Genomic DNA, 16,998 nt, shown 5'->3' on the forward strand with positions numbered 1-16,998 from the left:
ACAGCTTCATAGAAGTGCTAGCACGGCTGTAGTAGCGGTTGTATCTCTATCCTATAGATCCACTCATGTTTCATGACTATACGCACCATATCATGGCAACACATCATCGCTGTAACGCTTGCCCCTGGACGATGTTGGGACTCCTGCTCAATGTTTTGTGTCCTGGGATGACTTCTGTTGTGATATGACACTTTAAATAAAATTAAATTGAACACCTCACTGAACTTCATGAATTAAACATGCTAAAATAGTTAGTGCTGTTGTTTTTTTATTTAAATCAACACACTTAGGTAGGTGTGTCAGGTGTTGGTATACGATTAACTGTACAAATGGAGAAAACATTTTGTGTTTATGTATCTATAGGACAGTATAGTAAAGATTCCTTATCATAAAGCATCGGTGAAACCTCAAAGAGGGCCTCAACTCATAGAGCCCTGGTTATATTTGTATCTCTAGTCTATGTCTTGTATGTCCCGGCCCGTCACTACAGGGAACAGGGATTTGGTTTTGTCAGTAACTGGTCTTCTTTCTGGGGCCTTCCCTTGTCTACGGCAAGTTTGATATCAGGGACTAAACGTTCGTATGGATTAGGACTCCATAGCTTAGTTTATATATCCAGTAAGGAGAAACAAGTTGTTGTCTTTCCCTGAATATGTGTCAGATATAGTGATTATAGGGCCCCAAGCAAAAACCATCTAGCTTTACTTTTGACCCTTTCTCTAACTGGTAATGTTCCATCTGGCAGCAGTGGAAGTACTTAAAAAATGTTCTAAAGTAGAGCTATTAATATCCTAAAAGTGCTGCATTCAAACTGCAGAGTGAAAGAGATGCATCATAAACACAATGTTAAATTTAAATTCTCGGATGATTCTGGATAGTTTAATGGATAATAATATGTTTTAATTTAGTTGTTATGTCGTGAGTCAAAACTTTAATTTGCAAAGTAACCAATGATATTTCTCTGTCCAGTTATTGTCGTACTACAATATGTTTCTCTGAAGTAGAAGTACACACTTATTAGTAGGCTATACAGCTCAGATGCATCTTTTTAAGTGCTTTTGTGAGTTATTTAGGGGGTACAATGAGTTAGTATAGTAACATAATTCAATACAATACATAAGTAGTAATCATATTAAATCTATAGCTGTTTGGAGTCCTTTTAGTTTGGGCTCCCAGGCCCAGGTTGCAGGTTAAAGTCATACTTCATATTAAAATGAAGAAACCACTTAACTTATGCCACAAAACCACCTGTGATGATGGGGATTAATACAGTTGAACTGTTTCTTACTTTCACTTTAATTAATTTCATTCTTGATTATTAGATATATTTCTCAAGGTTTTGGCAGGTTAAAACAAGTGCAACTGAATATACCGAGCAATTGAGCTGCTCCTCTGCACTGAGCTATAGATACAAACACCTTTTTTTTTCGTTTCTAAGAGGAACCCCTAGGAAAGGTTTTCAAATACACAGTGAGTTTATGAACCAGATTCAAAGTAACTAAGTATAATCAGGAATGTACCTAAAGTATTAAAAGCAAATGTACTCAATACCTTTCTGACTATGATATGGGACTTTTAATAACAAACTCTCTGACAATAAGCATCTGAAAATTATTCAACCAGCTTGGAGTTGTTTTATTTAATTACAACATTGCAAACTTCTCTCCACATTTATCTAAATTACAAATTAAAACAACATAATAATATTCAATATTCACCGCTTTGATTGCGACACATCACTACTGACTCTCGTTTCTCAATCTGGTTCTGAGCACAACATCCTAAATATACATTTTCTTATTTCTGGTAGCTTCAGGCCGTACACGAGAGGGTTCACGATGGGAGGAATCACGACAAACTCTAGCGATAAAACTATCGCCAAGTATGGATTCAGCTCCTCGAGGTTAATTCTGCTGAGAGTGACGTCACAAAACAAGTTAAGAGAGTAATTGACGAACGTCACAATGTGTGGCAGGCAGGTCTGCACCACTTTGCTCTTGAACTTTGAGGAGCGTCTCCTGCAAATGAGAATGATTCGTATGTACGTATACAGGACGAACATCAGCGGCAGGAAGAACATGCTCATGGAAATTAACATGCCAACAAGGTTATTGACGACAGTACTGACACACGAAAGCTTTACGACGGGCCAGTTGGCGCAAAATACCTTCGGGATCTTATTGCCACACAGTGGAAGTCTGGAGGCCAAATAAACGCACGGGGCGACAGCGACAACGGGATAGATCCACGCAAAGGCAATCAACTTGGAGAGCATCCTGGGGCTTATTTTATCGTGGTAATGCAAAGGTTGACATATAGCAACGTGGCGATCATAGGCCATGATGCCCAACAGGGTGAGCTCATATGACGCGTAGGTGTAAATGATGTAAATCTGAGTGAAACAGGCTGATCGTGGGATCAGGTGAGTGTCGGAGAGGAGGTCTCTCAGGAATCTGAAGAAGAAGCCGGCAGAGCCGTACAGAGAGTTAATGGACAGGCAGATGATAAAAATGTACATGGGCTCGTGTAACGTTTTCTCTCGTAATATCACCACTATTATGATGAGATTGGCTGTGACAATGAAAGTGTACAGCAGCAGACAGAGGACAAAAGCTGGATAGCGGTAGTTGCCTATGTTCACAAACATAGTGAGGTTAAAATACGGTGGGTTAGTACTGTTTTCCATTTACCCCAGACAGCAGCAGAGACTGTTTTATGAATAAAAGACAATTCTACAGGTGGATATAAACAGTTTCAATGCAACTCCTTGTTACCTGTTTGAGTCGGTTGGGTTTGACATTAGTTCAGTGAACCAAATGAAAGAACAGTGATAAACAGCAAGAAACATACATTTATAATCAACAAGTTAACATTTAATTAAGTTTATTCCAATGGATATAGATTCTCAGTTGTATTTACTGTAAAACCCCTAAATATTCTACATGCTGTCTGTGTGTGTTCCGGCAGCTGAAACCTCTTTGGCTTCAGCGGAGCTGCTGAGAGCCTGATTATCTTTAAACACATAGTTACGTCACCCCATCTCTCCCCACCTGGGATCGACAATGGCAAATATGCATACATGAAAAAAACAAAACTTTAAAACAATTTTGATACTCACTTCATTTCGCTGATCGTTATAAAGATCGTTTTGACGATAAACATTTCCAACGAACTGTGTAATGGCAATATCATACAAAAGTTGAAATTAAATATTGACATCTAGTTTCCCACTGAATTCTGCAGCTTTAGATTTGGAAGACGTCTGATCACGAGTCAGCTATCATTTTTATATTACATAAAGTATTGACCTCTCCGTGAACCATCACCTTGCCATGGTGGAGAAGTTTGTGTGTCCCTATGACCTTGAGGGCTGTGTTGTCTGGAGCTTTGAATTCCTGGTAGGGTTTATTATCGCAAATTGGTCTTGGGCGAGGGGCCAGACTAAGAATACTTAAAAAAGACCCTATGACCAATTGAGGCAGAGCAGTGGTGACCCGGCCCAGAGGAAGCCTGTCGTCCCAATCTGGAGCCACGCCCAGACGGAGGGCCTGCAGTGAACTGTGGTGTAAAGGTCTCAGATGCCTCAAGGAATGGTAAACCTTGAACACCGTGGTGGAGAGGGAAGCTGAATGAAGAAGGGGTTATTCTGGGATATGTTATCTCGGAAGACTCCAGAAGCGGTTGCAAGGTACCGACAGGCCCGAAGGGCTGCAGCCTCTGCCGTGAGGGAGGCAAAGCGGCGGGTGTGGGCGGAGTTCGGAGCAGCCATGGAGAAGACTTTTCGGTCGGCACCAAGGTACTTCTGGAAAACCGTCCGGCACCTCAGAAGGCAGAAACAGGGAACCATCCAAGCTGTATACAGTAAGTTTTGGACCTAAATCTTGACCTAAACTGAGGAGGTAATCAGCAGGACAGAGCTTGAAGCTGATGGAGGATCTTCAATTTCCCTGGTGGAAGTCACTGAGGTAGTCAAACAACTCCTCAGTGGCAAAGCCCCGGGGATTGATGAGATCCGTCCAGAAATGCTAGGTGTGGAGGGACTGTCTTGGATGACACGTCTCTTCAACATTGCGTGGAAGTCAGGGACAGTGCCTGAGGAGTGGAAGACCCGGCCATCCAATCTCTATACTCCCAAAGCAAGAGCTGTGTTCCGGTACTCGGCAGTAAGTCAAGCTTGTTTCCAGTAAGGGTTGGCTTCTGCCAGGGGTGTGCTTTGTCACCAATCCTGTTCATGTTATTCATGGACAGGATATTGAGGCATAGTCAGGGGGAGGAGAGTTTGCAGTTTGGTGTGCTGGGGATGTCATCGCTTCTTTTTGCAGATGATGTGGTCCTGCTGGCACCATCGGTCTGTGACCTCCCACACTCACTGGATCGGTTTGCAGCCGAGTGTGAAGCAGTCGGGATGAGGATCAGCACCTCTAAATCTTGAGGCCATCTCAGCAGGATGCTGATGGACTGCCTTCTCCAGGAAGGGAATGAGTTCCTACCCCAAGTGAATGAGTTCAAGTACCTTGGCATCTTGTTTGCAAGTGAGGGGCCAATGGAATGTGGAATTGGCCGGACAATCAGAGCAGCGGGGGTATTGCATTCGCTTTACCGCACCGTTCCGCAAAGAAAAGAGAGCTGAGTCGGAAGGCAAAGCTATCGATCTACTGGTCAATCTTCGTTGGAGCCAGCTGAATTGGTTTGGGCACCAGGTAAGGAAGCCCCCTGGGCGCCTCCCAAGGGAGGTGTTCCAGCAAGACCAGCTGGGAGGAGGCCACGGGGAAGACCCAGGCCTAGGTGGAGAGATTATATCTCCCGATATAATCTCTCGCCCGAGAAAGGGAAGTTCGGGTTCCCTGCTGGAGCTGTTGCCCTGACTCGACACCAGATAAGCGGTTGACGATGATAATGAAAGATAGATTATTGACAGCACAAGCTATTTCAAAGTAACCCTATAAAGCAGGGGTCTCAAACTCAACTAATCTGTGGGCCGCTAAATGTAGAGTCTGGGTGAGGCTGGGCCACATCAAATATTCCATAAAAAAGGGGGACCAATGTTAGTAGGTGCGGCTTACACTCACCAGCCACTTTATTAGGTACACAGGTTGGACCCCCTTTAGCCTTCAGAACTGCCTTAATCCTTCGTGGCATAGATTCAACAAGGTACTGGAAACATTCCTCAGAGAGTTTGGTCCATATTGACATGATAGCATCACGCAGTTGCTGCAGATTTGTCGGCTGCACATCCATGATGCGAATCTCCCGTTCACTAAAAATCCCAAAGGTGCTCTATTGGATTGAGATCTGGTGACTGTGGAGGCTATTTGAGTACAGTGAACTCATTGTCATGTTCAAGAAACCAGTCTGAGATGATTGGCGCTTTATGACGTGGCGCGTTATCCTGCTGGAAGTAGCCATCAGAAGATGGGTACACTGTGGTCATGGTCAGCAACAATACTCAGGTAGGCTGTTGCGTTGACACAATGCTCAATTGGTACTAATGGGCACAAAGTGTGCCAAGAAAATATCCCCCACACCATTACACCACCACCACCAGCCTGAACCGTTTATACAAGGCAGGATGGATCCATGCTTTCATGTTGTTGACGCCAAATTCTGACCCTACCATCCGAATGTCGCAGCAGAAATCGAGACTCATCAGACCAGGCAACGTTTTTCCAGTCTTTGTCCAATTTTGGTGAGCCTGTGCAAATTGTAGCCTCAGTTTCCTGTTCTTAGCTGATAGGAGTGGCACCCGGTGTGGTCTTCTGCTGCTGTAGCCCGTCCGCCTCAAGGTTCGACGTGTTGTGCATTCAGAGATGCTCTTCTGCATACCTCAGTTGTAACGAGTGGTTATTTGAGTTACTGTTGCCTTTCTATCAGCTCGAACCAGTCTGGCCATTCTCCTCTGACCTCTGGCATCAACAAGGCATTTGCACCCACAGAACTGCCGCTCACTGGATATTTTCTCTTTTTCGGACCATTCTCTGTAAACCCTAGAGATGGTTGTGCGTGAAAATCCCAGTAAATCAGCAGTTTCTGAAATACTCAGACCAGCCCGTCTGGCACCAACAACCATTCCACATTCAAAGTCACTTAAATCACCTTTCTTCCCCATGCTGATGCTCGGTTTGAACTGCAGCAGATCGTCTTGGCCATGTCTACATGCCTAAATGCATTGAGTTGCTAACATGTGATTTGCTGATTAGAAATTTGCGTTGGACAGGTGTACCTATAAAGTGGCCGGTGAGTGTATATTCAGGTGTGCTCAATAGTCCGGAATATTATGGTACAAGTGACCAACGTTGCTAATTTGTGTTGTTGTCACAAGCCTGAGCTATGGTAGCTCACAAGTGTTAAAAAATACAGAACGCACAGGGCAACGACTCACGCAGATAAAGTGAAGAAAAAAATGTTGCACTAACACCAAGCTTTGACTTTAGGTAGGGGGCCGCAAAATATCGTTCCAGGGGCCGCAATTGGCCCGCGGGCCGCAAGTTTGTTGACAGTAAGAAAAAAAATCACCCTCACATCAGGATTATTCTTTAATGACCAAATCAATGAGGGAACAAATGCACAATGACATGATCTCTGACACATGCAGGCTTCAAATATATCAATATATACGGATCAATAAATACTGATAGAAACATGAGGCAAAGCAGCAAAATGTTGCTAGACATCAGCTCTGTTAATGTGTTTTTTGTATTACTTATAGTACAGAATAGTAGATTCCTAATAATAAAGCATTGGTGGAGCCTCATGAAAGTATCCAACAATCACAGCTCAGAGGAAAAACAAATGATTATGTAACACGCATGATGTAATCTTTTCCTTATCTTTAAGACCTAATACAGTTTTCAAAGTTTAAAATAACTGGTGCCACACACACACACACACAAACACACACACACACATGTCCAGAGTGATGTAAGGTTACTGTAATAACTGTATTAGTCCCTCAGCCCTCCTTAATGCCCACCACTGTCCCGACACCCCTCTTGTGGCCTCACTAGGAGTTGAACCAGAACTCAGGGGCATAGTGTCACTGTTTACTTGCTCGAGATACGTTTTAGTGGAAGAAAATGTAAAAAGGCATTAGATGTAATAAATTATGGGTTTTGCTCAACGCCCCTGATGTGTAATGATGTCAACACTAATGAGATCCCACGGGATGGGACACTGAATGCTTTTATTTTTCCGAGGTTATTAATATAGAATAACTAAGTTGGAAATGGTCAACAGGCCATTATCTCCATTCGTCCCTTTGAGAGCAATTAAACTCTGCTTTGCTGCCCTGGAGGGTCACCCCGGGTTACCAGACCAAAACAAAGATGTTTTTCAGTTTTGCAAATGATCAAACTCTGACAAACACACATAAGTGTAAAACACAAAAGGTAAGTTGGTGGTTTGTGCAAACAGCTGTTTGACCAAGTGATCTCACACGTTTGCTGAGATTGTTATAAACAGCGCAATCTCACATACATATATGTGAAATGATCACAACGCCTCAGAAAGCACAATAAAATTACGTGTCGGCAGTTGCGTGTGCATTGTGGTGGCAGAAAAACAAGTCGAATCATTTGTCTCGTTGTGTCCTAGGAGGTCAGAATATGAAGGCAAAAAAAGATCATCTTCATTTTTCTAGAATACTGTTGTTGAAAACACTCTTTCGTGTTAAACGCAGCCATTAAACGGACTGACTGGACAGTAAACGGACTGACTAGACAGTAAACACTACTGATCAACCTTAGCAACATGTTAGCGTGTCAGCAGAAATAACATAGACAGTTTAGCTAGCTAACGTTATAACAGCATTCATAAGGTAATATTATATCTTAGTTAATACATAAAGTTGGAATATTTTGTTTTCAGACGCAATCCTCTGTTTATTCCTATTTAAATGCATCAGTAATCACCTTTTATCAGGTGTAATAATTACATTATGTCTCCCAATGACCCAGGTGATATGTATTCATGCATAACATTTGTTTGGCGCTATAAAAGACAAGATATTTGCAAATTATTCCAACTTCATGGGCGACCCTGTATATGATTTATAAATATCATACAGAAGACAGATACTCTGAAAATGCCGTTTCAGCTGGACTTTAAATCGTTTCTGTGGCATTTTTTACACATTATGTGCCGACTAAAGCTCCGTCATTTCACATATTTCTATGAGGTTATTATGGCAGTTGTAGTGACTTTGCAACACTTTTCACACAAAAGGTGAAATGAGATGGAGACTAACGCGTCGTGGACTCATGGTCCAATTGTGATGGATGACGTGCCGGATTTAAAACCTGGTCAAACAGTATATGGGCCGGTCGTGCAAGATTAATTTAACAATATTCTCTTCAATTACTTTTTTATAACGCACCGCCTGAATGAAGACAATTAAAAGATCTGAAAAGACAGTAAGTGGACCTTTGAGGTAGGATTCTGTCCTCTGATTGTCCTTTATACACAAATCATAAATGACCTAAACGAGTTAAAGATGTATCTCGATGAGTGCACATCTGAGATTCTGTGTGCGAATGCAACTTTGGCACCAGTCTGTTAACAATGCATAGATAAGAAACCAGGTTGTGTCATAGCATGCAATGAAAGTGTGTGCAGTGAAAGTCTGAGATGTTTTTCATTATGATGTCAATATGCAGCTGTTAAAAATACAGTTTGCAGATATTCTCTGGCCATGAAAGGGTTAAGCGAGAGGCCCGGCCTCTGCTAGGCATTGTTAACTAATCTGCAGCTGGGGTGGGTGAAGAGTTCAAAGCTCACAGAATGTGAGTGTGTGTGGATTTACAGCAGCAAGAGGACACGGAGGTGCAATACGAGGACCAAGACATATAGAAGGTAAAAAGACAAACAGAGGAGACCGTTTCAGAGCCGAGGACGGAGAACACGCCATCATGACACACCGGCTGTTTGAGGGGAAGGATCATGCTTCCGCCTACCAAAAGTATCGCTTCACGCCTCCGAATGAGCTCAAGGACATCATCCTTCAGTACCTCGATAAAAAGGTATACGCCACTGTGAATATACTGTCATCACGCTGCATTCATTCTGCCTTATTCGATGCACAAAACAAACACATTGGTTCCTATCCCCCAGAAGGGATCGCCACATGTGCTGGCGGTGGATCTGGGATGTGGGACGGGTCAGAACTCCCGGCTGTTGGCGCCGCACTTCCAGGAAGTGGTGGGCGTCGACATCAGCGAGTGTCAACTGGAGGAGGCCAGGGCTGTGCCGGGGTTCCCCAACATCACGTACAGGTAGGTAGTGTGTGCCGGTTGTGCTCTACTATATTTTACTGGTCTTAAAGTTTCATTTTCACCTCTCAAATAGTTTCCCAAAAGAACAGCTGATCCTTTGCAGTTAACCGAGAAGTTACATAACTGGGAATTATTTTGAAATACAAGACACCAAACACTGTTTTTCACAGAAGGGGGCACCGATGCTTGGATTACTACTTTACTCAGATGAGGAACGAACACTTTAACTACTTACTACTAACACTATTTTTTTGCTCTTACTTTATTTGCAATGATACAGTATGTTGTGGTTTCTTTCTTTCAAAAATGTGTTGTTATTGTAAGTCGTTTTGAACTGCTAAATGGGTTTAAATGAGAAGACACGCTTTTGAAAACAGTTGACTAATAAAACCATTGTTGAACTTGAAAGAGTACCATCATGACACACACACACCCTCTGGACAATTAATTACACATATGTGCACATGTAACAGATAGAAAAAGGAAACAACATATTTTGGTATTTTTTATTTTATTTTATTATTATTAATTTCACCAAAATCCATCACATGATGTGCTTTAGTTTCTTTTTACTTTAAATGTGGATTATCAGTAATATAATTCAAGTTTTTGTGGATTTACTTTTGTATTTCTTTTATTTTTGCCGGTTGTGCTCTGTTTGTGTTATTACGTTGAAATGTGACCTCTCTGCTGCAGGAAGGGGACAGCGGAGGAGCTTCCTTTCACAGACGGCTCCGTAGACCTGCTGACGGCGGCGTCGGCGGCCCACTGGTTCGATCAGTCCAGGTTCCTGGCGGAGGCGAGTCGGGTGTTGAAACCCCGGGGCTGCGTGGCTCTGCTGGGCTTCACTCAATGCAGCACCAGTCTCCGTTACCGGGACTGTGGAGAGACACTCAATAACATATATGAAGAGGTGGGTGCAGATTTTAGGTCTGTGGGAGTTGGGTTTCAATCTGAGCAATTACCTCGATGGGGATTTAAGGGATTAGTTAAAAACTTGGGAAAAAGCATTTATACAAGACGTCCAGAAACAAAGTGGAATAGTTTGTGTTTGCGTAAACTCTCTTCCAGGTGAGGCAACAGCTGTTGCCATACACAAGCAATCGAGTCGCCGTGAGCGACGGCAAACTGGACGAACTCTACTCAGCCATCCCTTTTCCCGACAAAGAGAGGTAATCACCACACAGAGTAATACATTATGTTATAAATGATATTATGTAATAAATTATATTGTAATTTTACTGGAATAAATTATGTCATATATTGTTTGTATGCCAGTAGTAATTGTTTAATCGTCTTTATATATAAAATACAACAGGATCGAGAGTTGCCGGGTGAGCTCGCCAATCTCGGTGAGGAACCTGGTGGGTTTCGTTGAGTCCTGGTCCATGTTTCAAGGTTACAAGAAGAAAGATCCCCAGACTGCTGAAGACCTGCTGCGTAATACCGAGAAGAGGTCACACACACACACACACACACACACACACACACACACACACACACACACAATGATCCTTTGAATGTAAACATTAACCACAGAGATCGCTCGCTGTCTCACAGGTTCCTGGAGGAGATGGGAGTCTCGTCTCCCGACTCTGAAATAGAGCAGGAACTGGAATACTTCTGTGTCCTGGCATCAAAACCATGATCACCAAGGGGGCGCCGGAAGTGTTTTATTTGGGGTCTTATATGTTGCATTTATGAGTATAAAAAATGTTACTTATTGATGCATGAATGAGAGCGTTGTTTGAATGTGGACATTTTTAAATAAACCCTTTTTTAGAACCATCTCCAGTGATTGTCTTGTGTAACGGACAGCTGATACCGCTGACTTATCATATTAATAATTCTTCACACAGTGTTTTTTTTCTTAGAAACAAACGTTTAGTAACTTAGTGCATCTATTAATGCATCATAGGCAACCTCTACTATATTTTACTGGTCTTAAAGTTTCATTTTCACCTCTCAAATAGTTTCCCAAAAGAACAGCTGATCCTTTGCAGCTAACCGAGAGGTTACATAACTGGGAATTATTTTGAAATACAGGACACCAAACACTGTTGTTTCACAGAAGGGGGCACTAGGATGCCTGAAAACTTTACTCAGATGAGGACCGAACACTTTAACTCCTTACTACTAACACTATTTTTTCGCTCTTACTTTATTTGCAATGATACAGTATGTTGTGGTTTCTTTCTTTCAAAAATGTGTTGTTATTGTAAGTCGCGTTGGAAATAAGTGTCTGCTAAATGGGTTTAAATGAGAAGACACGCTTTTTAAAACACAGTTGACTAATAAAACCGTTGTTGAACTTGAAAGAGTACCATCATGACACACACACACACACACACACAAAACCTTTCATAAAAAACATGTTTTTATGTTTTCCTATACATCTTTTTTTTTACTTCTGTTTATTGTTCCTTGTTTGTGCAAATATACTTGTCAATAAATAACTTGTGGTTGTTATGGACAGAGGAGAGTTGCACATTCATAGCTCACCTCGTCACCTCCAGGGTTTTTATTGCTTCTGACAGAAATGCATACCATGAGCTGACCTTTGAGCTTGACCTTGATTTCCATTCATTAGTGTGCATTGCATTCAACACATGGCATTGTTGGACGCATTATAAGAAAAAAAGGGGAAAACCCTGTAAAGTGTGAGGCTGCCCCTTTAAAGCGAGTCATTGTCAAGCAAGTCACGTACCAGTGGAAGTAGTGGGATGTTTTTGTTCCCAGGAACCCCAGTTTCCCTGTTCTGTGTGTTTTCTGTTCTACGTACGGTAGATCAGTTGTTGTGAGAGGTATCGGCTATGGCTCACCGTCTGTTTGAAGGCAAGAAGCATGCTTCTTCCTACTGGAAGTACAGGATCTCTCCATCGGATCATATCATGCAACAGGTGCTCGACTTCTTGGGAAAACAGGTAAGGGCCGGTGGAGAGATTGTGGCGTTTACTTTACTTCACAGAGAGGTTGAATAACATGCTCAGTGTTTTTGTCAGAAAGGTCAGCCCTTTGAGTTGGCCGTGGACGTCGGTTGCGGCTCAGGACAAGGCACAGCGCTGCTGGCCAAACACTTTGCCTCCGTGGTGGGGACGGACGTCAGCCCTGCCCAGCTGGAAGTAGCTCTGCAGCATGCCAAAGAGCCAAACATCACGTATAGGTGAGCACGGATCAAATTCATCTTTTTACATTTAAAAGAAAAGGAAAAGACATTAAGAAAACAAAGTTTTCTTTTCTCAGGCTCAAAACTGTGTTTTTAAAGCAAGCTGATGTTAATTATGCTGAAATATTACCATTAATTAACATCACAACATTTGTTCAGCTCCGACAATCCGGTAAGCTACTTTGTTGAGTCTTGGCCAGAGCGAGAACAATGTGGCCCTTGTCTGGTGGAAGTCGGTCATGCAGTAAGAAATGTGCAGTCAGCACAGGACGGCCAAATCCTCACAACATATTCATATTCATATTCACATCGCACGGAGTTGGTGGGCGAACTAAGAAATCTTCAAAAACATTCAAATTGATAATTGATAAATTGTTAAATGTAACAGATTCTGTATTGTTATTGTGTGGTATAAGAGTCTCACAAATGACTGTTATCAGCACAGATTCTACTATTTAGCACATGACATAAACAAAACTTTCAAATGTTAATTAGTATGTTATTCATCATTTCAATAGAATGTTTTATATTGTGTTGCTGGGACTTCCTGCCGCCACACTTTATTTGATGTGAGTGAATCATTTACAGAGAATACTAGATAAGAAACGGTGACCTGCTACGCAAATAAATGACAGCAAAGTTAACAATCAACCCAGATATACATTGTGCAATTTCAAAATAGCAAGCTTTTAAAGGGCCAGTGTGTGGGATTTGGTGACATCTAGTGGTGTGGGTGCAGAATGCAACTACTGCTTAAACGTGAGCAGAGTATAATATCTTCTGTCTTTATCTTTTTAGCCTGTTTTTACTGCTGAGTCAGTTTTTCATCTTGGATATATCTTTTTTAAAAACGAAATAGGTTTAGTTGCTGTGAATCTGTACTGTTGTTGGTTGACTTAAAAGTTGCCAAGCTTGCTAGAAAGGGGGTACATTATAAAAGTAATTTTGAAATGAAAATACCTCGATGAATAAATGATATAATGTTATCATAAGCCTATAAATGAATGCTAAAATAATATCAAGTAATAAATAAGTAATAATGGTTTTAATATTTTCAGTTATTTCACAAATTGCTAGTTTTTGTATCTCAAACCATTTCTTAATATGATTAATATAGAACACTTTGGGGTTCCATACCTGCACAGCTGTATTTTATCTGTGAAACCAAACTTGAATGCACGAATGAGACGAGCCACTGGTCGATTCTGGCTGCTGGCGGAGTTTTTGGTTCATTGAGCACGAGACTGAAATGTACAAGTGTGTGTGAAGTGCAGACCTACATGTTATCCTTTCTATGGTCAGCGGTGGTCTGAAGTCTGATCTGATCTGCAGACAGTGTGCGGCTGAGGAGCTGCCGTTGGCTGACGGCTCAGTGGACTTGCTGACAGCCATGTCTGCCTTCCACTGGTTCGACCGTCCACGCTTCCTCCAGGAGGCCCACAGAGTCCTGAAGCCCCGCGGCTGCCTGGCTCTGCTCAACTACACCATCGACATGCAGCTCAGCCACCCAGACTGCTGCCCACATGCACTCAACCAAGTCTGCAAAGAGGTGCTTACTGGGACATTCACATGAGACAAGTCATTGTGAACTCCCGACATCGTTAAATCAGAAATGGAGACGCATCGTACTGTGGAGCTCAACCACAGCGCTCGTCTATTTAGAGATTTTGTGTGTTTTTTATACTAAATTTGGCCAAAAGTGAGTATTATAATGGCTCATTGGCATATTGAAACTAAGCATTTCAGGAAACCTGTAATACAAAAAAATCATTGTCTATTCACCTGTGAAGCTTTAAAGTCCAGAGTTTCTCTTCTTTTTTTGAGCCAGAAATCTCCACTTCAGTAGCACCAAACATTCCAAAAGGAAGTCCTATCTATACTCATTCTAAATATCAAACATACTTTTTCAGAAAACTTGCAAAAAACAAAAAAATTATTGTCTATCGTCTGTTATTCACTGGATACATTTCTTGGGGATATCTATTACTTCAGTGTGTTGAACCCTTTTCATCTGGGATGTCTCCCATTGATTAATAGCACCATCTAGTGGCCGATTAAGAAAGTAGATACATCTGTGGCACAGTTAACTCAAATGCCTCAGTCAGGTTGCATATACTTTTCAACAAAACATTGTCAAAATGTAGATTAAAGTTAAATTCTGACACTATTAAAACATTAAAAAAGAAAACCTACAAAAGTACAAATACTCTGAATATATTGTATAAAGACACTATAACTAGGTATTAAAGCTCAGGCTGAAGCAAACACACTGAGTAAAACATATTTGTCTCATGCTGTTTACATACCATATTGTATTGATCATTATTATATGGTGTCTCTTGGTTCTGCCAGTTTTATGCAGCCTTGCAGGCGTACCGCAGCCCCCACCTCGGCCCCAGCTCCATGGAGTTATACCGGGAGGCCCATGAATCCATCGCTTACCCCGACAAGGAGTGGTGAGAGCATGTTATAAATGTCATAAAATACAAGTTAGCACATGGTGAATGGGCACACACTGACTGTTTAATGGTGTTTACAGGCGAGAGTGTGTGTGGGTGGAAAGGCCCATGCCTCTGTCCAGCTACATGGGCTTGGTGGAGTCTTTCTCCAGCTATCAGGCTCTGCTGAGGGAAGACCCCCAGAAGGCCGCCACACTGTCCGGGGATATCTGTCAAAGGTAAATTACATTACCACATCTTTAAAGCTGACATCATGCAGAGGTTAGAGGTCCTGACTGGACGATGACCCGCTGTCTCCCCTCAGGTTGATGTCCATAATGAGGGCGAGCTCTGCGGAGACCGAGGTGGTTGTGGCCGTCAAGTATTTTTACCTTCTGGCCTGCAAACCGCGGGAAGCCTGACAGCTTCCACAAAGTCACGGAGAAACATCAAAGTTCTGAAAGTAAAAGTGTGTTAGATTTGTGTTAGTCGTGTTTGTATGTGAAGGTTTTTAATGCTAATTAGTTCAAAGGAATCATCTGAAATACTTCCGTTTGCTTTCATGTTATACCCACGATCAGCTGTTTTCTGTTAACAAAAACATGCACATACAGGAAGTCTTTGTGTGAATCTGTCTGATATCAGGGAAAGACTAAACCACTGTGAACAAAGTGTCCAAGTGGAGTACATAGTGAGACATTTGATCAAAAGAACTGCATTGTCTTCATGTTGGATAGTACATTAAATTCATTCCACACTCTGTAGCATGCTGTGCATTAAAAAGTCCAGTGTGTTGGTGTCAGAGCGGAGACAACGCCGGATCCTCCACCACATGTGAGTCCATGAGAGGATCTTCTCAGAACCTGGTCTTCTCAAAACCAGATCTTCTCAGAACCGGACCTCGGAATCGTCAGAATTGTCTTCCTTCAGGCTGATTCCTATCTGGAAAGACTGAGGGGACATTTACACTGGAGGTGTGAGCTGCTTGAAAAGTGAACTATATTCAGTGTTAGACATTCGGCTAACAGCACAGACAAACCGCCATCACCTCCAACATAAAGACGAATAAACTGGAGAGTCTCCGTTTTCAGACATGCATCCTACACTGTTTTATGTTGAAATCCTATCAGCAACCTTTTTTTTTCCAGCACTGGAAGATCAGCTCTGACAGAATCCTACACTTCCCCCCCTCTCTTATTCTCACAAACAGAAACATCCAAGGAGCCCTTATACCTTCAGTCTGTGCTGGACACATTTGTTCGTTGAGTGTGGGCAGCAGAAGTGTTCAGCCTTCAGCTATCTGCTATTTACGGTCGCCGCTGGCAGGACTTGAGGCCGCGGCCCAGACTCCGATTGCTGCAGGTGCTCTGAGTGGGCGAGTTTGTTCTACCTGGCAGCGCAGCGCAGGCAAGCTGTCCGCTTGTATCTTTTGCCCTTGAGCTATTTCGGCCTCCAACTGTGGCCCCTCCTTCGTAGTCATGCCACACGTTTCTACTGTTAGTGTGTGTGTGTGTGTGTGTGTGTGTGTGGTCATGAAAAAGACAAGTCACAGTGAAATTAAATACTAACTGACTTTAACACGTGAATTATGAAGGTAACTGCTTTATACCAGAATCCAGATGGATCCAGATCCAGTAAGGTTGCTTACCGGGCTGCTTGTGTTCATCAGATCCACCCGTCGCTCCTCCACAGTCCAAATATGGTCACTTCCTTTTACCGGTTGCAAAAATCCAAGAAGGCGACAACCAAAACGCTGAACTGAATGCTTCTAAACCAGAGTTCACAGAAGCCTGCATGTCGATTTGAAAGAGTTATTCAAATACAAAATTATTTCGTTGCAAAAATGCAATTTTGAAAGAGGATTGTGAGGTTTGTTTTGACACAATGAGGCAAATTCCACAGCGATGTTGTGTCAGCAATCATAAAAAAATATGCAAACCATTTGTCAACTAACCACTAATAAAGCAGAAATGAATTACACAATCATACAAGCTGTGCATTAAACAGATCCTTGTCGGTTTTCACTTTTTGGAGCCGGTGTATTCTATAACAGGAGGCATCTAGAGGAACAAAGAGGGGACATTCCTCCCGTGATTCAACACATGAGTCATGTGTTGATATGATGCAC

General features: G+C 42.3%; 3 protein-coding genes across 4 annotated transcripts; 2 read left to right on the forward strand and 1 right to left on the reverse strand.

Moving 5' to 3' along the window:
• Positions 1-1,756: 1,756 nt before the first annotated feature.
• On the reverse strand, positions 1,757-2,686 carry LOC311021536 (olfactory receptor 6N1-like; the record flags this gene model as incomplete). Its single annotated transcript, XM_084022139.1, has 1 exon — positions 1,757-2,686. One exon carries the CDS (start codon positions 2,684-2,686, stop codon positions 1,757-1,759), a length of 930 nt encoding a protein of 309 aa, XP_083878265.1.
• A 6,062-nt stretch (positions 2,687-8,748) lies between these two features.
• On the forward strand, positions 8,749-11,050 carry LOC311021827 (putative methyltransferase). 2 transcript variants are annotated; one of them, XM_084022665.1, is made up of 6 exons: positions 8,749-9,014; positions 9,109-9,266; positions 9,963-10,179; positions 10,338-10,438; positions 10,585-10,722; positions 10,827-11,050. In XM_084022665.1, exons 1-6 carry the CDS (start codon positions 8,904-8,906, stop codon positions 10,912-10,914), a joined length of 813 nt encoding a protein of 270 aa, XP_083878791.1. In that variant the 5' UTR covers positions 8,749-8,903; the 3' UTR covers positions 10,915-11,050. The 2 variants fall into 2 exon arrangements, with proteins under 2 accessions (XP_083878791.1, XP_083878790.1); XM_084022664.1 differs by having other exon boundaries at positions 8,750-9,014; positions 9,106-9,266.
• Positions 11,051-11,816: 766 nt separating this feature from the next.
• On the forward strand, positions 11,817-15,327 carry LOC311022129 (putative methyltransferase). The gene is made up of 6 exons (XM_084023161.1): positions 11,817-12,190; positions 12,269-12,429; positions 13,765-13,981; positions 14,785-14,888; positions 14,972-15,109; positions 15,196-15,327. The coding sequence occupies exons 1-6, from the start codon at positions 12,080-12,082 to the stop codon at positions 15,290-15,292; spliced, it is 828 nt and encodes a 275-aa protein (XP_083879287.1). The 5' UTR covers positions 11,817-12,079; the 3' UTR covers positions 15,293-15,327.
• The last annotated feature ends 1,671 nt before the right edge of the window (positions 15,328-16,998 follow it).

Source organism: Eutrigla gurnardus (assembly GCF_963514095.1).
Source record: "Eutrigla gurnardus genome assembly, chromosome: 12".
Lineage (NCBI taxonomy): Eukaryota > Metazoa > Chordata > Actinopteri > Perciformes > Triglidae > Eutrigla > Eutrigla gurnardus.

What these genes read in the sequence shown, in the direction of transcription:
- LOC311022129 (XM_084023161.1), top strand. Translation starts at nt 12,080, where the DNA reads ATGGCTCACCGTCTGTTTGAAGGCAAGAAGCATGCTTCTTCCTACTGG. An exon ending in GAGCCAAACATCACGTATAG is followed by an intron (nt 12,430 to 13,764) that starts GTGAGCACGGAT and finishes TCTGATCTGCAG; the next exon opens with ACAGTGTGCGGCTGAGGAGC. An exon ending in TCCGGGGATATCTGTCAAAG is followed by an intron (nt 15,110 to 15,195) that starts GTAAATTACATT and finishes GTCTCCCCTCAG; the next exon opens with GTTGATGTCCATAATGAGGG.
- LOC311021827 (XM_084022664.1), top strand. Translation starts at nt 8,904, where the DNA reads ATGACACACCGGCTGTTTGAGGGGAAGGATCATGCTTCCGCCTACCAA. An exon ending in TCAATAACATATATGAAGAG is followed by an intron (nt 10,180 to 10,337) that starts GTGGGTGCAGAT and finishes ACTCTCTTCCAG; the next exon opens with GTGAGGCAACAGCTGTTGCC. An exon ending in CCTTTTCCCGACAAAGAGAG is followed by an intron (nt 10,439 to 10,584) that starts GTAATCACCACA and finishes AAAATACAACAG; the next exon opens with GATCGAGAGTTGCCGGGTGA.